We start from the raw sequence: 23356 nt of genomic DNA, 5'->3' as shown, positions 1-23356 counted from the left end.
CGGTTTTTTCTTTTGAAACCGAAATTTATATGGTTTGGTTTGGTTTGGTTTCAAAAGTAAAGTGGTGCGGTTTGGTTTCCAAAAACCAAAAACCGAATTAGGGTGGTTCGGTTTCGGTTTGGCCTATAAACCAAACCGAAAACCGAACTTTCACCCCTACCTAGATCTATCAAAAATATTCCCTCTGTATCATTTTAGGTTTGGATTCTTTAGCACAAACCAAAGCAAAGGTCATCTTCACTAGTCACTACTCACTAGTCGTCTAGTACAACATATGTAACAACTTTCTTTGGGAAAAAGAAAAACTGAGGTATAACTATAATTACTTCTCCAAAACCCAAAAACATATTCTGAGAGAATCAGCTTAAAATAAATAATCAATGAAATCTTCTTAAACACAAGATCAGGTTCGCGAAAACCTTCATCTATACTGCAAACCAAAGAATTGTAACATAAGGTGGTCGCCAAATCATCATCAGATTTCAAGTCTATCAAACATAGTTTGAATAAATCATGAAACCAAAAAATAATGACCAATATGACTTGAGAGTTTACCTATGAGAGCATGGCTGAACCACTCCTTAGAGATAAAATCCTTTTCGCATAACCGAAATAGTTTCAAGAGAACTGATTTCTACCATCTATTCACTTGCACAAATATTCAGGTGGTAGGGTGACTTTTGTCGACTCACATACCTTCCTCAAGAGTGAATCTCCAACTTAGATGGAAAACCATTCTTAAACCAACACTTTCGTAACTAAGCAAATTCCATCCGTCTAGAGCTTCATCATTCACCATCCCATCAAAAAGGAAGACCTTAACAAAGAAAAAATTCCAGGTTTCACAAATCATTGCATAACTTTACAGAGTACAATAGTACATAGCACATAACACATACAAGACTTGGAATAGTACATTATACATTTCCTAATATTATATACATAAACTATAATTACTACTATAATGTTAACATGAACGACTTTAGTAATCTACTAAATAAGATGTAAGCGTGTATTAATCACATTTAGGATCCTATCTAATGTAATCAACATCATAGCTATTCCATCTTAACAAAAAATATCCAAAAGTAGCTTAACAGGCCCTAGCAAAAACCATAAGTGAAAACCAGCAGTGAAAGAGAGATTGCTTCTTCAGGGAGCAACATGAAACCAAGAAAAAGAATGTATTTTTTTTTTGGGAAAGGTATTGATAGGTCAAAAGCCAAAACTTTCCCCACAATAATCCAATCCTGTATGCTCATGCTCCAAACAACTTATTATCACCCATCCATGTTACAAATCATAGCAGCTGAACAAATCAGCAAGGAGCATACACTAAAAAAGCAAGTCCAACTCTCCCTTTCTTTTTCGAGTATTTCCTATAAAAGCGTCTTCTTTACTGTAACAAGCTCAATTCTACTAATTAATTAGGACCAGTCCGCCAAGAATGAGCAATTCAGCTGCTTCTATTACGTTATGGTTCATCTTGATATTACAAGCTCGGGTTCTACCTACAGCAGCAAGATGGTCGAGTCAAACATCAACCAAATTCTATGACTTTAAGGTCTCTCGCTGTCTTCCTTTCTTCTTTTTTTCTTTTCTTAAGCAAACTGCATTTTCTACCATCGCTTCAAACTAGCATTGAAACAGCACTTTTGATAATGTATCTATTGTTTTGACTCTTCATTTCCCTTCAAATACTTGATAAGATTCTTAATACTTGACACTACTCTATGTGCTAAAAATATACAGAAGTTATATAAACTGCACGAGTTTGACACCTGGACATTTATCGTGTCAAACAGTCATAGCTTAACCTGAGTAACCTACTCTAAAAGGCTGAAAGCTAACCAATAAAGTATGATTTGACTGAACGATATATGTCGTGACATATTAGGTGCAAATGACCAGGGTCACAAAGCTGTGCAACACGAAGGACATAGTCACTGTCAATGGCATGTACCCAGGACCAGTCCTTTATGCCCGAGAAGATGACAGAGTAACTGTCAAAGTTACCAATGACTCCCCCTACAACATCACAATACACTGGTATGCATAACACTCTGTGGTTTCCTTATATGATAATGTAGCGAACGATCCTGATTATGTTTTATTAATTTCTCAGGCATGGCGTTCGTCAGAAGCTTTCCTGCTGGTACGATGGTCCTTCCTACATAACCCAATGCCCTATCCAACCAGGGAATACCTTCACCTATAAGTTCACAATGGTGGAGCAAAAAGGCACCCTTTTATGGCATGCTCACTCCTCCTGGCTTCGAGGTACTGTGTATGGTGCCATTGTTGCATATCCCAAGACTGGGGTACCCTACCCTTTGAAACCTCCATATGAAGAACATATCATACTCCTAGGTAAATTATTTCTTTACTGAATCTGTAAGCTTCTTTTTCTTTCTGCTTATCTAAACTCCAATGCTTAAGATCCAAAAATGTTTGGCTAACACCTTCATAGGAGAATACTGGCTGAAGGACCTTGTGCAACTTGAGCATGATGTTCTATCAAGTGGTGGAAGTCCTCCACCGGCAGATGCATTTACCATTAATGGTCATCCAGGACCCAACTACAATTGCTCAACTAATGGTAAATGAGAACTATTAAGCTCTTATACTAATATATCATTGATAAAAAGTTGCACTATGCTTAATTAGTATTCAACCTACTTTAAAGGACTGAACCTTGAAACAAGCCAGAATTAAAAAAATAATATATTTGAAGGTTGATAATTTAATAATTGGTTTCCAAATGACATTTATGGAAGTCCTCCAATCTCTGATGACCTTACTGTTTACTACAGACACATATACACTTGAAGTTCTCCCAGGGAAGACCTATCTGCTAAGGATAATCAATGCAGCCCTCAATATGGAGCAGTTCTTTGCCATTGCCAAGCACAATCTTACGATAGTTGAAGCTGATGGAGCATACACAAAGCCGTTAACTGTGAGTCAAATCATGCTTGGTCCTGGTCAAACCATCAATGCTCTAGTAACAACTGATCAACAGATAGGCAAATATTCCATGTCTGTGGGTCCTTACATGTCTGCTAGGAATGTCACCTTCCAGAAGATTGTCTCCATAGGTTACTTCCAATACTCTGGCTATACTTCAAATAACTTTCCTTTATCTTCTACCCCATTGCCAAGCTTCAATGATACCCTGGTCATTAAGACTGTCATGGATGGCCTCCGGAGCTTGGGCGCTGTAAATGTCCCGAGGGAGATTGACACCAACCTTTTCATCACCATTGGAATAAATGTACAGAAATGTACCTCCAAATATCCCTCACATTGCAAGGGAATCAATGGAGGGGTGATGGCAGCCTCAATGAACAATGTGAGCTTCAGAGAGCCTAACATCTCACTTCTTGAGGCATACTACATGAAGATCAATGGCCAATTCACAGAAGATTTTCCAGACTTTCCACTACAGGTCTATGATTTTGTTAATCAAGCTCCTAATGACATCCCTAACGATACTCAATCCATCATTGGAACTAGAACCAAGGTCATTGAATATGGGTCCAGAGTGCAGATAATCCTACAGGACACAGGGACTGTGACTACAGAGAACCACCCCATTCACCTTCATGGCCATAGCTTCTACGTGGTGGGATATGGTGCAGGAGATTACACCCCACAAGCTGCATCTTTCAACTTAGTAGATCCGCCTTATCTGAACACCATAGGAGTGCCAGCAGGTGGCTGGGCAGCAATTCGCTTTGTCGCAGATAATCCAGGTATGTTTATGTATGTAGTCAGAAAAATCCAGGGAATGCTAGAGTACTAATTACTAATAATGATCGCACTAAACTCCTTTTTTTGTCAGGGGTATGGTACATGCATTGTCACATGGAAGTGCATATGTCTTGGGGACTGTCTGTGGTGCTCATAGTGAAGAATGGTCAAGGCCAACAAGAGACACTTCCACGCCCTCCAACTGATAGGCCAAGATGCTAGGATGAAAGCCAAGGAAGGCTTTTCTCTACAAGTCTACAATCATCTCCCTCCTTTCCCCTTTTTTAAGAAAGGGGTGAACCTGATCTTATTTTGTTTGAAAATAGTGAAAGGTAGACCTAGGATATTTGGTAAATACAACCAGCAGTATTTTCTTCTTATTTTTTGGGGTGGGGTGGGGGGGATGAAGAGGGGTTGGTTTTTTTTATTTTTTATGGGATACTTCGAAAAAGAGTTAACGAAAACACGAAGAATCAAACATGACTTCATTTGTTCAACAAATATTGCCTACTTACAAACATAGCGAATGTAAAAGTTGAATCATTAATTTCCAAGGCAAAAAAAATGTTTCTAACCCAGTCTCTAACTAATGCTCGGTACACTTATGAGAAGTTCCAGCAGTTGATCAGTTAGAAGCAAATTATCAATGCTGTTGCTAAATGAGGACAGAATATTCAGATTTAAGCGAGATTTGCTTAGATCTGTGCATTTGTCACAAACTTTTATCTTTGACATAAAACTGAATAATAAAGGTGAATCAGCTCCAAGAACTATTAAACAGTAACCACAGCCCACAAGCCTAATGTTCCAACAGCACCAAAAAGGCAAAAACAAAATGGGAAGGTAGTATGTTTTTGGAAGTAGTATGTTTTTGGAATGATGATTACCTTATGCAATAGCTGAATACTTCTGGTGGCAGCCTTGCTTCAGTTCCTCTACACTCTAAGATCAATTCCATGAATGCATGCAATAGCTAACTATCAATGTAATTGTTCTTATCACTGTCCTGCCAATATAACAGGTCGAGTTAGATAATGCTTATATAAATAAATCAATATTTTCTCCTTAAGCGTCATATAGTTCTACACATGTTGGTACCATTAAATTATGAAAACATAATATTTCAACCCAATATGTGATGCTTCAAATAGAATGCTGTGAGGAAACAGGGATGGATTCAGCATTTCCAGCCCATTATAAAATGTTTAAAAACAAACAGCTGATTGAGCAACAAGACGAGATTAGAAGAGACAAAAGTTAGAGTTATGGTACTGCTTAATATAAGTGGAAAATGCAGCATGTAATTATATAGGAACACAACAATAGAAATGAGAGCCACAGATAGTAAAATCTAGCAAGCCAAAGTCACTAATGACGATAAATAGAGGTTACCTGTGAAAACTTATTATTCATTCATAATTCATTATAATGAAAGTTTTGGATTCAAATACATAACTAAGATTTCCTTGACCATGCTTACATATCCAGGGAAGGGACCCTAAAGATTTAAGCCTTCGATCAACAGACATACATCTGTCATTGACTAATTGTCAATTATGTTCTTAAAATAAGAAAAGAAGAGACTACGGATTAATTCTCTCTGGAGTCCAGCATTTCTCTCCATTCAAATTCCTGTGACACCTATAGGTTAACCTTGTGTTAGTCTTTAAGTTCAAGTAATCCACCTGCACAAGAAAGAAAAGAAAGAGGGAGAGAGAGAGAGTGAGAGAGAAAATAAAGATAAACTGAGTTGACACTACTTAAGGAACCTTGAATCCAGCAAGACCTGATCAGGATCTAGAACCAGCAGGCAAAATGCATCAACTGGGCCTGCTGAAGGATCTAAACTGAAATCTTTTGGTAGTTCTTCAGTTATGGAGGGTATGCCAGGATCAGGACCCAAATACTGCAATCTTGACTTGAATGAACTAGCAAACCACGATTTCTCCCTTTGCTGCATTAAATTATCAAACAAAAAGTTGTTTATCGGTGTAAAATACAGTCAATCAATTATCCATAAATACATGTCACTATACTGCTGATCGCAAATTCTCAATGCACTTGCTACTGGCAGAGTAACATCTGGCTTCAGAAACTTTAGCAGAAGGAAAATAAATACAATACAAAATTCTAGTCATTTCTATAGAACAATTGACAAGATGAGAACTAGCAAATAGCAATAGCATCACACTGTATTCAAGGGGACTTTACACTGGTGAATTCTTTGTAGGGCACAATGTAAATCAAGTGCACCCAAACACCTAAAACCCTGTAACTCCCATACAACAAAATCATGTAACAAATTCAAACCTAAGAACCTAGACCTAGTCCAAACTACAGACATAATCGAATTCTCAAAATTTAAAACAGAAAGAATTGTCAAATAGCTCATTCTATTTATATGAATCAGAAGATGCTACTCTCACCTCGAGTTTAATGGTATCAGAATTTGACCCGTTAATAATATCAATTCTTCCATTTATTCTGAACTGCTCCCAAGAGTCTATAAAATACCAACATATCTAGAAAGACAGCAAAATGAGCTCACACTTCATGGAATTTGGTTGAACTTTCAGCATACAAAACCAATGTATATAACTTATTCCATAACAAGGTGGTGAACCTCAAAATTTAATTACCTCAGCAAATGGGCAATGCTTAAGATCTTCAATCTGCAGAAAAGGCAATAAAATCAAATATAACAAGTATGGGAAAAAAAGCTTAGATGAGAAGTTACCGAAGAAAGTAACCGTTGAAAAGTTGTTATAAAGGAAATTTTAGAGCAAGACATTTGCAAGATACAAAATCACTTTCAGCATATTTAAGATAGTGGAACATAATTGGATGCTGTAGAAGTATTAAGATATGCTCCTTCCAGTGTTTGAAAAACCGCGCCTAGGCGCTGAGGCGCAAGGCAATAGGGGGTAAGCGCTTTTTTTTGCCTGGGCGAGGCGTTTTTAATTAGGCGCCCGAGGCGCACCTGAAGCAACTTTCTGCCAATTTTTTTTAACTGTTTATACAGTGCGCCTCACTTCAAAGAGGCGCACTGAGGTGTGCCTTAGGCGCTGCATTATCGCTTCAGTGCGCCTTAGCTTTTTTATACATTGACTCCTTCAACGTCATAATATAGTAGCACATATAGGGATTTTTTTTTATTTTCATTTTAGCAGTCATTTTAGCAAAGCAATGAAGTATTCAGTGCAATCTTCCCATCCTAAGCAGATATTATTCTTTCCCTTATCAGTCATCACTCTCATAAGCAACTTTTTTTCTCCTTTACTTCTCAGAGTTCTGTAACCCATGTGTCGAACCGTAATTAACTTATTTTACGAAAGTGAAATCTAGGCATTAATCAACCATTATACCACACTATCTATCACCCGGCCCCCTGTTATGAGAGGACGGTGAAGGAAAGGAGAGAAATGGAGCTAATGAGCTATACAAATGACACATAACATCATCAATTGTTAAATCCCTATCTCATATTTCTCGACCCTAATATCTAACAAGGAGGTCCAATCTTGACCAAACTTGCTTAGAAAATCTAGACAATCAAAAGCACTTATACTCGAAGAGGTTACATATTTAAAAGGACAATGAAGAACAATCACGTCAAAGGTAGTCTCTTAACTCTTGACACAAGAAAAATATACTCCTTAGAAATCATGAATATTAAGATCTTCTATGAATAACTAAAGGAAATAACCAATTTGATATGAGTAATAATTTGTTACTAAACCAACTTAACCAATAATTTGCTACTAAACCAACTTAACCAAGAGAGCAGACTTTATAGACCTAAACTGAACTTTAAGCAATATTTAACAGCACCATTCCATTAGGCATTACACATCCAGTATCACATTACTTTAGCAATGCTTCTTTTAATTTGACAGAGGAAGTCATGGAGTACTATTTTATTCATTCCACACATAAGCAGAATTATATATAAGATAAAACTTCAATGATTATTTTAAGTAGCACATTGTTGAGATGGCCGAGTTGGTCTAAGGCGCCAGATTAAGGTTCTGGTCCGAAAGGGCGTGGGTTCAAATCCCACTCTCAACAATTACCTTTTTTATATCCATTCATTTCTCCACCTCTTACTCATAATCATCTAACCTTAAAATGTTAGATTATACACAGGAAAACATAATGTACATTATCTAACTCAAAAAAACTTGGTACTTCGTATGTTGCAATCAATAGTATATATATCAATTAACTATCTTAATTTTTTGACTAATGGAAACTTCGAACAAATTTCTCCTGCAATAATTCTCACAATACATGTTCATCATTGACTAATAATCGAATATCCAACACCACACTTTTAAATTCAACTTAATCTAAAGATTAAACAATACCTTGCGAGTACGACAATCAGTGTTGATCTGGATTTTATCTGTTTCATCTTGAAATCCCCTGAACAACATACAATATATATATATATATATACATCCATTTTGATTAAATTACATTAAAAAAAAATTAAAAAATAATAATAAACAACAACAAATTCTACAACATTTTTTGAATAACAAAAAATAAAAAATAAATAATACCTGAAAACTACAGTGCGATTAGCAGGCTTCCCATTAGCTCCAACTGATGCCTACCCAATTAGATAAGCAATTAAATTTCAGAGATTTCAAAAAAAAAAAAAATGTAATTTGCCTACCCAATTATACAAGAAATTGAATTTAAGAAATTTTTTTAAGAAAAAAATAAAAATGTTATTTGGGGAAAAATAAAAATGTTAATGAAAAAAAAGGTGGAAATTAATACAAGTTGGAAAAAAAGAGAATGCTTGAGATGGGAATTGGCTTCGAGAGCATGAAGAAGAAGCTGCTTCCATGGAGTTGCTGTGTTCATCTCTTGCATATGACTCTCACGTGCTTCAGGGGATTCCTGATCTTTCTCACCTCATCTTTTATTTTTTTTCCTTCTCTATTTTTCTTGTTGCATTCATTGATCACTAATTAGTGATTACTCCCTTGAACAAGTCGATCCCCTTTCCCTGTAACATATTATGGGCCACTTACGATGGAAATTGATTTTGGCACACCGACATATGATTTTGATATATTATACAAGTAAAAAGATTCGAAATAGTACAATATTTTATATATTGCTACAAAGAACAATGTGAGTAGATGTTGGGAATTAAAATACTATAATCAATAAATTCATGGAAATTATTTAAAACTTTGGGTTAGTAATGTGAAAACTGAAAAGTAATAACTTCTCCAAGACTTTATATTTGCATAGGGGATTAGATAAGTAAATTCCTACGCAATGTGGAGAGTAAAATTTTCTAAGAATTTTTTTATTTGACGACAAATTATTAAGAATTTTCACGTCTATTCACTATATAAATTTTATCCAACAAAACAACTTACCTCAAATCGTCAATTATCTTCTCAAAAAAATACCAAATTCAAGGCGTATCTATCTAGCTAGTCATTTTAACATGACACCCAAATCATGTCTAGGTATCTTGGAGTGCATTTTAGCTCCTATTATCCCAAGAAAAAAGATTACAAGATTGTCCTCCACAAAACTGAATAAAGGAATCCAACATTGGGAATCAAGTTTTCTTTTCAAAGCCGGTCATCACACTTTTTTTTTTTTTAAAGAACTCCAAAAAGACACTAATTTTCATTAATTAAAGTCATCCGACATCAACAATTGATCATTAACGACAGAGAAAATAAATTTAACAAAATCAAACAAGAATTATCTGGGAAAGGATTAAGAATCCAAATACATAAATATAACAAGTCGTCACATTCTCGATTCGCTGTCTCATAGAATTTTTTGAGTGGATCCATTGTCGCTTCGTAATTTTTGGAAGAAGAAAATTCTCGTGATAATTCTATATCCTAAATCAGAGTAATCAATATCAACTGTAGCCTCGCATAACCTGATACTATTCCAAGCACAGAGAACACCTTGTCTTTCGAAAGAGTTCGAAAAACCTTGTCTTTCGAAGGAGATCGAAAAAACCTTGTCTTTCGAAGGAGAAAAACCCTTTCTTTCGAGGGAGACAAGTTCCTCTCGAGTAGAGGAACCATTATTATAAACTAAAAACAAACAAAAAAGCAAAAAAACTTAACAATGGGGGCTAGGGTTATGGGAGAGGAGAAAGCTTAGGGTTTTTTAAAAAAAATTGGCTAGTGTCTTCTTTTATAGATAAATAAAACACACAATTTTTTCGCCGGTTGTCACACTTTAATCGAAAGCAATCTAGAGGCACTACCCTCGTACATGTACTTTTCCTCACTCTTGCCAGATGATGTTGTTTCTAAATTGATTGTATACATCGAAATTTCTTTTGACGACAACAAAAAGATAAAAACAATATTTCCCTTATATCATGGGATAAAATTTATTTTCCAAAGAATGCAGGAGGCTAGATCTAAGGCTTTGTCGTACCTTAACACTTAATAAAGCTTTCATAGCTAAATTAGGTTGGAAAATCTTGTCAAATTCTAACAACCTTTGGTAAAAGTCATTAAAGATAAATATTTGCGAAGATCATCACTATTTGAATGTAAACACAGATTGAAAGATTCTCATATATGGAAAAAAGATCCATGCACAACAAGAAATATTGAGAAAGAGTATTCGTTGGAAAATAGTCAATGGCAAAGACATTTTCTTTTGGATCGATAACTAGGTGGCTAATAAGTCTTTTAAAGTTCCTTCAAATAGTTGGTTCTCAAGTTGATCTTGATATTAGAGTATCCGACTTTATTCTGCCCAATAAATAATGGGACAAAAAAAAATTAAGCTAAGAGCACTTCCTCCTTAAAACAAAACAACACAGATCATGATGAGCATTCCTTTACCACTTACTGATATGATAAACACTCCAGTGTGGGGCCTCACCACGCATGAAAATTTTACAGTTAAGTCAACCCCTTGGTTAGCTCATAATCTCGATCTTAAAGACAATAATTAGTCCCATCGATGGATTTGAAAAATTGACATTCCCCCAAAAATCCAGATTTTCCTATAGCAAATATTCCATAATAGTTTGTGTGTCCATGATACTCTTCATAAAAGGAATATTATCCCGCATGTCATTTTTCCAATTTGCAATCATCAAAACGAAATACTTGATCATCTTTTTCTCGATTGGTCAAGAACTAGAGAAATGTGGACTCTTCCTTTAATAATAAAAAAAAATGGTTAGATTGTACATCTCCTTTGTAAGTTTAACAGAAAATTTTCTATTTCTTAGAAAAAACCCCAACACTTTAAGGAAATTCATCTTCATCCTCTAGATTATTTGGAAGGAACGGAATGTTATTATCTTTCACAATGAGACCTTTTACATTTTTGGAATCTACCATGAATGAGTGGCACTAAAGATGTCTCTTATATATCTTTTCCTCTATGGAATCTCCCTTTCCGAGACCCCACATCTATTCTTCTCATTCGCTCTCCCCATCTTTCATCCCTGTATCATGGAAGACTCCTCTCATCAACCTCTTCAAACTCAAATTTGATGGGTCAGTTCGCAACAATTTAGCAACAACAGAAATCATCATCAGAGATAGTAGTGGAGCACTCATCGAGATATCTACCTTCAACCTCGGCAACACCAAAGCTTTCATAGTTGAAGCTATAACTCTTCATAAATGAGCACAACTAGCTCTTCAATGCGGCATTCAGAACATTCAAATTGAAGGTGATAATCTACTAGTCATCAACGCTATGAAAGGCATTTAGACAATCCCTTGGCAAATTATTCTTCTCACTCGGTTTTAAAGCTGGAGTATCCAACATATCTATCGAGAGACAAATCGCACGACAGATCGAATTGCATGTGTTATGTAGTTTCTAATCATATATATTGATATTTATAATAATTTTAGTTGTTTTTCTATTCTTTTGATTAATACATTAGGAATAACTCTCGCTAAAAGGGCTTTCTAATTATTCTTTTATCTTACCATTAAAAAAAAAAAAAAAAAAAAACCTTGCCTACGAAGTTTTTAGCACACGAACATTATATATATAACCATGTAGGGTACTAGCAGCATTAAAAAGGGGTTCATAATTCACAGTCGCAAAGTATTGTTTTTAATGCGACATAGAAGTATAACACAGCGGAGAAGGAAAACCTCCCATAGGCCATAATCGTCTTCTCCCTTTTTTGTTTTTTCTCTCTCCTCCTCATCTTTCTCTCTCATCGATTCTTAAATCTCTGATTTTCCTGCATTTTTTCATTGCTCTCAAACCCTAATAATCGACGGTAACCAGATTCTTCTTCTATTTTCGTTTATCAACACTTTTATTTAATTAATTATCTGTATTTGCTTTTGCTTTCCAGAATCTTGATTATTTTTTCGATTAATTTCGGAATTCTATCTGCTGTAATTTGTTGAATTTTCTCATTTTTTTTTTTATGTTTTTGGTTTGACGAACTATTTTTCCGATTTAAAACGGTTTTGATTGAATGTGGATATGCTGAATTGCTGAATATAGATGATATTTGCTGGAATTAGTTTTTTGTGAGTTTGAGTGATTGCATTAATTTGGAGTTGAATGATTTTGGACTTCTAAGTCAATGCTTAGTTTATAATTGTGATTTACGTTAGTTCAGATTGCTCTTAATTATAGTTGAGTGTATGATTCTATCTGGTAATAGTAGAATTCTTGTGTTTGTTGATTTAGGGTGTTTTTGTTTTCTTGAGTTTACAATCAAGTCTGTCGGAATTATTATCGAAAAGCTTTCATACGTACGTTTGATTGGTGTATAGTTGAATTTGTAGTTAGGGTTACCTTTTTGTATCGGGAGGAGAAAGTTAGATTGAAGTTATAAAGAATTACTAAAATGTATATGAATAATGAGGGGCATGTGTTGTTATGTGGAGTATATGCTGGGGTTAGCAATGGAAAAAGAGAGGGTGGTAACGGTTGACATGGTTAGTCGGTTTTGTTATAGATGCGATAATTTGAGGTTTATCTACGAGAGTTGCGCTGTTACATGGAAACATTTGATAACTGGAGGTCAATGTCACAAATCTGGATGTCTACTTTGTCAACATTGACTCAGCATTAACTTATAGTGTGAAAATATCGCTAAGAGATTAATTAACCTTAAAAGTTACTATTGCTAGCTTATCATTTGATTATATTGTTTTTACTTAAGATATTGTAGTAGGATTTATTAAAATAACATTAAAAGTTCACAAAGGTTGATCATAGAATTCTGCTGTTCCTTTTTTGTTTACAGTGTATGGAGTAACATTTAGAGGCATGGCACTTATATTGGATTGGTGGTGTACCTTCTTTTAATTAGATATTTTTTGATGTTGTATAGTAATTGTCCATCTTCTGTCTTCTTAATTTCTCTTTAGTTTTCCTCCCATGTCCCTTTGATCTCTCTTGCTGTTTGACCCACCTCTAGAACTCTACTTGTGGTATATGCATGTTCTCTCCATCTCTCTGATCTGTTATTATGTATTTATGTTTTACGTGTCTTAGTCTAGGTTAGATTTTATCATGTCTTTATTATTTAATCAGCGAATGTTTTTGAAGTGACTACTTTTGTTACATGTCACAGCTGAGCAAATTTTTAGCAATTTACAAAAATGAATGATCGTAAACCCATAGAACTAGAGGAAGGATGGAAGTTTATGGAGAAAGGAATCAGGAAACTGATTATGATTCTTGAAGGTTTACCTGAGCCTCCATTTACTTCTGAAGACTACTCGATGCTTTACACGTAAGTGTGTTGTCCTCTATGACCAATATAATACGATCATGTGTACAGGCTATGTTTCTAACTCAAAAATACTATTATATTTATGCAGAACAATATACAACATGTGTACTCAGAAAGCCCCATATGATTATTCTCAGCAACTTTATGATAATTACAAACAGGCTTTTGTGGATTACATTGTTTCAACGGTGAGAAAACCCTTACTTGCAGCCAGCTTGTTCTTTAATATGGGTTTTGCCATGCACCATTTGCAATCCTGTTCTCAGTGACTAAATGAGTAAACACGTCAAATTTTTCTTTGCCAAAAGCTGATTTTGAAGTCGCCCTTTCGTCTGAGTGATTACATTTTTCTGCTTTGGAAATCAGGATGAATCCTGAATTTCTAACCTTCAGTTTGGGCAGGATGTTCAGCCTGTAACCCTTCTGAATATGTTACCCTAATTTATGGTAATTTGTTACCTTGAAGTAGGCTGGTCATGTTTTATTCATATTTCTTTTCATTTAAAATGAGTAGTGCAGTTTATTGCTTTGTTAAAGTAGCATTATTATGGTCTTTTGATATTATTCTATAACCTAGGTATCAATATTGTCAACATTAGTGATCTCTTGAGTATCATCTTATTCATCTCATTATTTGGATCAATTATTTTCAAATAAAAGATATATAAGGCATACAGGTAAATCCATTTTTTTGTTTGTTAGGTAACTTATTGAAGGTGCCAAGACTGCCAACTAATGTTCTTTTGTTTGATTGAGGCCTCATATTTGCTCTATCTGTTCTTGTATGTATTTTTGTTTATCCAATGTGCCCATTTCATCCTTGCTCCTAACAATTTTCTATTGCCTTTTGTCCATTTCTTTTTAATCAAAAATCAGGTTTTGCCAGCTTTGAAGGAAAAACATGATGAATATATGCTGATTGAACTTGTAAAAAGATGGTCAAATCATAAAGTAATGGTCAGGTGGCTATCTCGCTTCTTCCATTATCTTGATCGTTACTTTGTTACTCGGAGGTCACTTCCTCCACTGAATGAAGTTGGGCTCACTTGCTTCCGTGATCTGGTATTTGATCTCTCTTGTTTGCTTAATACAAATGTTAGACTTTTTTTTGTCTGTTCCCTGTCCTTTTTGTTTTTATTTAAGGCTCATTTATTTAGTTCTTATCAAGTGGTTAAGTTTAAGCTTTTGTTTCCAGCCTTTCTGTTTTGAACTCCTTTCATGGTTTAAAGCAATTGCTGAATTATTATTTTTTTTGGTCTTTATATCAGGTTTACCAAGAAATATGTAGCAAAGCAAAGGATGCTGTTCTAGCCCTGGTAAGTTCATTGTTTGAGGTGTTTTCACAACTCTTTCTCTTGCCTGCAAAGTGGTTGACTTTGGAATTTTCTACTCAGATCCATGTTGAAAGAGAGGGTGGGCAAATTGACCGAGCATTATTGAAGAATGTGCTTGGGATATATGTTGAAATTGGAATGGGACAGATGGAACAGTATGAAAAGGATTTTGAGGCACATCTTCTGGATGACACTGCTGCTTATTATTCTCGGAAGGCTTCAAGCTGGATTGTAGAGGATTCATGTCCGGAATATATGTTGAAGGCAAAGTTTTGGATGACTTAATTCCTGTTGTATATTTCAATGCAGCACATAGTTTATTTTGTTGCTTATTGTATTCCTTTTGGCCATGCAGTCTGAGGAATGTCTGACAAAAGAAAAGGAGAGAGTGTCTCATTACTTGCACTTAAGTAGTGAAGAGAAGCTCCTAGAGGTTTGTTTTTATGCTTTGATAGTAGTTTTCAAGGAATCTGATTCTAAAAGGGCCAAAGCTTATTTTTGTATGGGTTTTATGTGTGCTGTTCTAGCACAGTATTCTCTAATTAATAGTATTATGTTATCAATAATAGAAATAGTTACCTTTTTTTTTTGTTATGGGCTAATTTAAACTATTTGATTTGTGGTCTGATTGTTTTATACTGGCCCTTGCAGAGAGTGCAAAATGAGTTGTTGTTGGTATTTGAAAACCAATTGCTCGAGAAAGAAAACTCCGGATGTCGGGTATTGCTTAAAGATGACAAGGTATTTTTGTTTATATTGCTCATATTGCTTATAAAACTATCTTTCTTATCAAAATAAAGAGTATCACTCTTGTGGTCTTATTTGGTTAGGTGGAGGATCTTTCCAGGATGTACAGGCTATACAGTAAAGTTCCACGGGGTTTGGAGCCTATTGGAGTCATCTTTAAGACGGTATGTTCACATCCCACTTCCCGTGTTTAATGGTAACGTACATGTTACTCCATGTTGGTTTTTGATGTGCGACATGCTTTCCTGCAGCATATTACAGATGAAGGAACTGTCTTGGTCCAGCAGGCAGAAGATGCTGCGACTAGCAAGGTTTGGCACTTTTTATGATCATCATTTGAAGCATTTTTGTAACAGTATTAAAAAAACCTTTGGTGTCATATGAGAATTTATGATGGTTGATTCCTTAAGCTAGAGAAAAGCTAGCTAGTTTTGTTAATACTAATATATGTTCTTTTAACACAACTTCTAGTTTGTGTGCAAGGTGGTATAATACGAGATTCCTTTCCTTCAGGCTGCCTTTTTGGCTTGCGTTGATCTGTTCACCTTTCTTTGATTAAATGAACAGTGGTTTCTTTATCTCTCTCACACACACGTGCACACACATTGATACCCTATTTAAAGAGCGTCCCAATGCAAATTGTCAAAGTAAGAAGACCCATGTGCCACTCTTGCTGTATCCCCTTGTTGCTCGAGTAGCTTTCATTTATGTGTTTTATGCATTCTGAAAGGTTAATGTCTTTGGTTATCTTTGATGTGCTATATTTATGATTAAATACCTTATGGCTGGTTGATTCTTGTTTTGACTATTCGTTAATCGTTATGGCCAGGATTTAGCTTAGTGTTACTCTCCGACTTAATTGCTTTAGCTAGAATTGTTGGATTATTATTAAGTGATTAGTTGCTTTTATGGACTATGTTGATGGGTTAAATGCTTTGTTATATTGATTGTCCTCCCTTTAAATTGCTTGCTTGGCAGGCTGAGACTGGTTCTGGTGGATCACATGAGCAGGTAGGTCCCATAACCTATAGCTTCATACCTGATTAGTGGATGGAATGATGGATACTTGGATTAAAACTCAATCTTGTTTGCACGTGTCAGGTTTTTGTGAGGAAAGCTATAGAGCTACACGATAAGTTCATGGTTTATGTGATCGAGTGCTTTATGAGCCACACCATCTTTCATAAGGTTTGCATAGTGCTTTTTTTTTTTTTTTTTTTTTTTTTTTTTTTTTTTTTTTTATCAATGGATTGTGCTACCTGGTCCTGTGGCTTAAGTTTTCCTTTTGGTTTTGTTCAGGCTCTCAAGGAAGCTTTTGAGGTATTTTTAAACAAGGGTGTTGCTGGCAGTACTAGTGCTGAACTGTTAGCAACATTTTGTGATAATATTCTCAAAAAGGGTGGCAGTGAAAAGCTAAGTGATGAAGCTATTGAGGACTCACTTGACAAGGTATAAGGCTGCTAATTATAAATTTTAGTTCTGCGCTGCTCAAGATGCTGATGATTAAGTAATTGTTTTTAATGTTTGCAGGTAGTAAAGCTTCTTGCTTATGTAAGCGATAAAGACATGTTTGCTGAATTTTACAGGTTAGCTTTTCTCTCCTTTCTCTTTTCCTGTTAGAGTTGTTCTCTGACTGAAAAGTCTGATAATGTTTCATGTTTCTTTCTTGATACAGAAAGAAGCTCTCTCGCCGTTTACTCTTTGACAAGAGTGCCCATGATGATCATGAAAGGAGCATCTTAACAAAATTGAAGCAGCAGTGTGGTGCACAGTTTACATCAAAGATGGAAGGGATGGTGAGTTGTTTTGTACATCTGAATTAAACCGTTGTAAATTAGTGGGGTATTGTTCTTTATCTTCCTCTGCCTTTTCCATTTCAGGTAACTGATTTGACTTTGGGGAGGGAGAATCAGACTCATTTTGAAGACTATCTTGAGCAAAACCCAATTGCCAATCCTGGGCTTGATTTGAATGTGACAGTTCTCACAACTGGATTCTGGCCAAGCTATAAATCCTCTGATCTTAACCTTCCTGATGAGATGGTAATTGGTGCATCACCAAATTATACGAGTAATTGATGCTAGCTTGTTAATTTTCTCATTAGATTATAATAAACTTATTATTTGCTTGTACTTGTAGGTAAGGTGTGTGGAAGCTTTTAAGCAATTCTATCAAACGAAAACAAAACACAGGAAGCTCTCGTGGGTTTACTCTCTGGGAAGTTGCAACATTCATGGCAAGTTTGGTCAGAAAACAATTGAATTGGTTGTTGGAACCTATCAAGTAAGAGAGAATGTTCTGCTATTTTTATTTTTTTAATTCTCTGTGTATCCTATCAAGTTAATAGTTTATGCTAAATGTATCTCTATTTAGGCTGCTGCTCTCCTTCTATTCAACACAGCAGATCGCTTGAGTTATTCAGAAATTGCAGCTCAGTTAAATTTAGGTGATGAAGACTTGGTCAGAGTACTACAGTCATTGTCGTGTGCAAAGTACAAGGTTCTTACCAAGGAGCCAGTGTCAAGAACTGTATCTCATACCGATCAATTCACATTCAACTCTGGCTTTACTGACAGAATGAGGAGGATAAGGGTATGCTCTTGTTTACGTTCTTTATTCTTCATTGAAATTTTCCTGATATTCTCTCAAACAAATGCTCAATTTTCTCCCTGTACTTGTTGGATATACAGATTCCTCTTCCAACAATGGACGAGAGGAAAAAAATTGTCGAGGATGTGGACAAGGATAGACGTTATGCTATTGATGCCTCTATTGTACGTATAATGAAAAGCAGGAAGGTGTTGGGTTATCAGCAATTGATCTCAGAGTGTGTTGAGCATCTAAGCCGCAGTTTCAAGGTATGACATATTACTGCTGCTGGTGGAGTCTTGAGTTAAATTGTATGTGGTTATTTGTAAATTTTAAATGAGTTTTGTCTTTCGCTGATGGTTGTTTTCCTTGCAGCCTGATTTTAAGGTAATCAAGAAGAGGATCGAAGATTTGATTACTAGGGACTACCTTGAACGAGACAAGGAAAATCCTCAGCTATTCAAGTACTTGGCTTGAATTATGCATGACTTAAGATAATTTGCCTTTTGTGAACTGATTTTGATATGGAAGCCGAGAAATTCCGGTAATAGGGCAAATAGGCATATTTTGTACAGTAATTGGGTTCTCGTGAGTGGGTTAAACTTGTATGACTAAGGAACTTAGATCTAGTTCATACAAGGCAAAAATTTAAGCTGCACATTTTGGGGAGAAGGAAAATTTGCAGGCTCTCTTTTACGTATATGGAGTACATTAATTAGTACTCCGTAATACGAGTATGCTAATATCAATATTTCTTGCTACTCCGTATTTCTCTATTTCTCTTTCATCCCTTTCCTACTTTTTTCTCTTTTTGAAATTTCTGTGCAGATTAATTTGGCATGCATTTTTTTGGTACTAGGCTGAATTACGGAGTTTTGCGTATGATAATATGGAGGGCACGTGTATATGGTTATGCGGCCTATCCGATACCTTTCTGTTTTATGATAAATTCGATTTTTGGTTTGACGACCAAACAAATAATACGAAGTACTTGGAAGAATAGACGTTTAGTTTTTGGCGTTGCTGTTCATATAGGCAATAATTTCGTCCGTCTCATTTCATCACTCCTTTATAAAGGAGTTATGTTCGGAAAGTAATGATACTGTATTACTTTCAAGGAAAAATATATTCATGTGGAATATTTTTGAATTCGTCTCAATAAGTGCTATTATAATAAATTAATTTTATAATTTTTACTTATGGAAAATTAAAGTTATTGATCGTTAAAGTTTTGCATTGACAAACACGATAAAAGAAATAGGTCAAGTGAAAAAAAAACAGAAGTACATTACTCAATAATTATGACAACAGTTTTCAGACAATTCAATTAAATATGAGTAGCTTTGATACAATCTAGTGAGGGTTAAGCTTTCTACCAAATTTCATTAAGGTTTTACAAATTCTGATTAGTAAAACTTAGATAAAGGAAATACACTCTTAAAATTGACAACTCTAACACAGAGTACTATAAAAGTACAATTAATACAATGAGTACATCATTATAGAGATGGTATTTATGTAACAAGGCATCCAAATTAATTGCCATAAAAAAAAGGCATCAGAATCAGAATGGTGAGGAATCCGTCAAATGATGTGTATTTTATTATTGGGTAATATTCAATTAAAAATATTATATGGTAAAAAAAAAAAAAAACACATAAAATGATAAAATATGTCAAAATTTATTTTTTCTAATATTAAATCTGAAATAAATAAAAATACGAGTCCTACACATAGCCGAACAATGAACCTGCTAAGCTTCTTTTAGTCAATGCCTGAATGGTGTTTGTGATCTCACCTAACTTTATAGTACCTCGTGGAAATTATTTCAATCCAAGTACGCTGCAAAATTACTAAAAGCTATAATCTCTGTTTCAACATCAAAGAAATTAAATAAGATGGTCTAGATATTAGTCAACCGTATGTTTTAGGGGATTTTTGTTTTTCACCAACCTTATCTACCAACTTTCACTACACTTTTTTACCTTTGCTTGTGCTGCTTTTATGTTTCCTACTTCATGATTAAATACAAGGAATCTTTGTTACGCACTTTTACTTTTGAAATTTATTGAAAAAGTAGTTTGCTTTTATCTATCTCAACCAGTTTAGCTAACATGTATGATTAGCCTGAATTAAATATGTGCGCTAATCAGAATATTTTGAGATGAAGGAAGTATGTCATAATGTCATATATATTGAGCTTGAATCAAACTCGAAGTCTCAATAAATTAAAAATCGTACATACTTACTTACTGCCGCCTTATATATACTCCAATTACTCATACTGCATATATTTAATGATTGTCAATATAATTTAGTCATCTTACATGTTAACTTTTTTTATTATTGATCTAGGGAAAAATAGAAAACAACGAACATTGATAATATTGTACTCTCTACTCATATTATTATTATACTGTTACCTTTCATTAGCAATAGTAATACATAAATTGCAAAATGAATGCAATCGTTTTTTAAAAAAATTCAATTCCATGCAGCATATTTTTAAAAAATGTCCACTATCTTTATTAATAATCTCTCCTTCCCTTTCACAATCATGTATACATCTCGAATTAAATGAGAAAAGATTCAGTGAAGGAATCTAGCTCACCATCAACATCACCATCATGGCCTCCATCGCGATCGCCATCGTGATAATGATGATGATCATGATCAACCTTAATAAGTTGTAGGTACTCCTCATAGAGCTTCTCAAGCTGTTGGTTGTTATCCGGTGCTGCCATTACTTCATTATTAGGCTGCATGATATCGATTCCGACATCGTGATTACCACACGATGATGATCCGATCGCCATCATCAGATGATCATCAAGCCCACTGCCTTCCATATTTGTATGATGTTCTAGCCATGGAATATTTAGAATGATATTATCTTCCGAGTCATATGTTGGTAGGGCATAATTTTGGTCAAGGGTTTGATTATTTTGACTAGAAGAGACACTTGTCGTACTCACATTGATTGTTTCTAAACTTGTATTGCTATCATTTCTTGTCATTGAGATAACGGATTTAACCCTAACGGGTTTGGGTAAATGGATCTTGGTTTTTTCCTCAACTACTTCATCAATTTTTTGAGTTTTGACACTTCCATTATTATTAGTATGTTTATTATTGTTTGTAATTGAGCTCCTACATCTCTTTTTGTTGTAATTCTTAGCTAGTTTTTCCAAATCGGATTCAGATAACTTCTTATGGGTATTCGGATCAGTACCTTGGCTCCGAAGTTTCTTACTTAAGTGGGTGTTCCAATAATTTTTTATTTCATTATCGGTTCTACCAGGTAATCTTCCAGCAATGAGAGACCATCGGTTGCCTAATAAGGCATGTAACCTAATAATAAGGTCATCTTCTTCGGGTGTAATATTGCCTCTTTTGATATCTGGCCTCAAGTAGTTCATCCATCTCAATCTACAACTCTTTCCACACCTTAGAAGTCCTACATTTATTGTAAATAAGCATAATTTGTCAGCTCATCAATCACTATCAACATTATATAGGGGGGAAAAAAAAAGGGGGATTTAGCTCAAGGTATAGTAGATTAATCAAAATAATTATATTGATGGGAAGTTTATGATTTTACTTAGTATATACAATTATACATCACATTTTTCAGCTGAAGACAGTGAAAGAAAGAGGTGGTTAGGAGTAAAAGAAAAGTTTTTTAAAAAAAAACTTGTACTTTTATTGACATCCTATATTATTGTGTACACTTATGTTCGACACGGAGATGATGAATTTAATAATGAATTGACAGTGGAAATTAATTTAAGCAAAAGTGTGGGGTGGGAGAGAACTGAAATAGTTATTGTAGGAACATGAGGGGAAAAAACGTAAAAGTAGAAAAGTTTACTTGGAGAAAAAAGCTTGTGATTAATTTTAGATGATCATTAAAGGCTACAATAATGTGTAGTATACAATACTTTGTAGGATAAAGAGAGTTATATTCAAAAGATTATCAATCTTCAATTACCAAGACAGTCAATCGATCTAGAGATAGGTATGTATATTATTATATTATTAACGCGACCTAAATGTCTAAATCTTGATTGAATCACTTAGTGTAATCTACCTAAGAAGTGCTTAATTCACTTCACATCACTTCTTTCTAGCTAGTTTAGTAACTAGAATTTCCAAATAGAAATGAATGAACATTTAATGTATTTATTACGGAGTAATAATCAAACATGCATAATCAATTCACAAGTTTAACTAAGCTAGCTACCACAACCTAAAACACAATATTCACTTAAGTATAGAGATGGAATGAGCAAATCATCGGAAAGTAGTACGTCTTACCGGCTTTCTTAGGCAAAGATCTCCATTGTCCTTCACCATGAGCTTCAATGTACTTGATTAGCAACGCGTCTTCCCTAGCAGTCCATGGACCTCTATGCAAGCCAATTTTAGAGCAACAAGGAGCTCTTCCCATTTCTACTACTTTCTCTCTCTCTTTTTTTTTTCTTTTTTCCCTCCTTTTCCTTCGTTCTATTTTCTTTTCCTTATATTTCTATCTCATTAATAAAAATTTAAACTTTTGATTAAGTGGAGAAGAGAGAATAAGGAGGAGGGCAATCAGAGAAAGAGGATGATCATTCTCATGCTTTAGAGAGAACAAACAAGGGGTCACAACCTTTGTTAATTCCCTTCTAATTAAAACAATTATAATATATGGTTTATAAAAAATAATCTTTCCTAAATAATAGGATTTTACTATTCCAACTTGGCAGGACACGTACATAATATATGGTAATTATCTAATTATACAAGCTTAGTTACGTTAATTTGATATTACATGTTTGGGTCCAATTTAGTCAAAGTTGGGCCTGAGCACTAAATGATCCAATTAAAAGCCCAAGGTCAAGGTTCAACTCTCCAATTGCTCAAAAGTCAAAAGTCAGCCCACAAAGTAAGCCAATTGGGCTAAAGCCCAACCTCTCCAAGTATGATGAGATATAAAAGCCATCATATTAACACATTCAAAGGGACATCACATATGATCATTGACATTCCAATTCATATGCTCATTCTTGCATTCAGAAATATTCCACAAAAGCCTCAAGCTACAAACTCTCTTGCATAGTGTCTTCCTTCTACACATTGTACTGACTTTAGCATCGGAGGGGCCTTCCTCGGAAACACCCCCGAGGCTAGTTTACGTGTGTTCACTGTG

General features: G+C 34.8%; 4 protein-coding genes and 1 non-coding gene across 6 annotated transcripts; 3 read left to right on the top strand and 2 right to left on the bottom strand.

Moving 5' to 3' along the window:
* Positions 1-1048: 1048 nt before the first annotated feature.
* LOC110731728 (laccase-6-like) lies at positions 1049-4629 on the top strand. Its single transcript, XM_021911617.1, has 6 exons — positions 1049-1564; positions 1898-2049; positions 2126-2370; positions 2471-2599; positions 2814-3755; positions 3845-4629. Exons 1-6 carry the CDS (start codon positions 1448-1450, stop codon positions 3973-3975), a joined length of 1716 nt encoding a protein of 571 aa, XP_021767309.1. The 5' UTR covers positions 1049-1447; the 3' UTR covers positions 3976-4629.
* A 529-nt stretch (positions 4630-5158) lies between these two features.
* Positions 5159-8798, bottom strand: LOC110731727 (pyridoxine/pyridoxamine 5'-phosphate oxidase 2-like). Of its 2 annotated transcripts, XM_021911615.1 has the most exons (7): positions 8542-8795; positions 8319-8368; positions 8121-8178; positions 6393-6425; positions 6180-6275; positions 5540-5707; positions 5159-5438 (listed from the first exon to the last, which is right to left on the bottom strand). In XM_021911615.1, the coding sequence occupies exons 1-7, from the start codon at positions 8635-8637 to the stop codon at positions 5337-5339; spliced, it is 603 nt and encodes a 200-aa protein (XP_021767307.1). In that variant the 5' UTR covers positions 8638-8795; the 3' UTR covers positions 5159-5336. The 2 variants fall into 2 exon arrangements, with proteins under 2 accessions (XP_021767307.1, XP_021767308.1); XM_021911616.1 differs by lacking the exon at positions 6180-6275 and having other exon boundaries at positions 8542-8798.
* TRNAL-AAG lies at positions 7741-7821 on the top strand. Its single transcript has one exon. It is a non-coding gene; the product is annotated as a tRNA-Leu (tRNA).
* Positions 8799-11803: 3005 nt separating the features above from the next.
* On the top strand, positions 11804-18941 carry LOC110731726 (cullin-1-like). The gene is made up of 20 exons (XM_021911614.1): positions 11804-12019; positions 13334-13495; positions 13584-13683; positions 14372-14557; positions 14764-14811; positions 14890-15093; positions 15185-15262; positions 15481-15570; positions 15660-15740; positions 15828-15887; positions 16555-16587; positions 16678-16764; positions 16876-17025; positions 17107-17162; positions 17252-17372; positions 17457-17618; positions 17716-17859; positions 17950-18168; positions 18267-18434; positions 18541-18941. Exons 2-20 carry the CDS (start codon positions 13362-13364, stop codon positions 18640-18642), a joined length of 2223 nt encoding a protein of 740 aa, XP_021767306.1. The 5' UTR covers positions 11804-12019; positions 13334-13361; the 3' UTR covers positions 18643-18941.
* A 1622-nt stretch (positions 18942-20563) lies between these two features.
* On the bottom strand, positions 20564-22835 carry LOC110731464 (transcription factor MYB7-like). The gene is made up of 2 exons (XM_021911317.1): positions 22483-22835; positions 20564-21622 (listed from the first exon to the last, which is right to left on the bottom strand). Exons 1-2 carry the CDS (start codon positions 22613-22615, stop codon positions 20739-20741), a joined length of 1017 nt encoding a protein of 338 aa, XP_021767009.1. The 5' UTR covers positions 22616-22835; the 3' UTR covers positions 20564-20738.
* Between the last annotated feature and the right edge of the window lie 521 nt (positions 22836-23356).

This window comes from Chenopodium quinoa, unplaced genomic scaffold, assembly GCF_001683475.1.
Source record: "Chenopodium quinoa cultivar QQ74 unplaced genomic scaffold, ASM168347v1, whole genome shotgun sequence".
Classification (NCBI taxonomy): domain Eukaryota; kingdom Viridiplantae; phylum Streptophyta; class Magnoliopsida; order Caryophyllales; family Amaranthaceae; genus Chenopodium; species Chenopodium quinoa.
The sequence above is the reverse complement of the archived record's forward strand: the minus strand, read 5'-3'. Positions and strand labels throughout refer to the sequence as shown.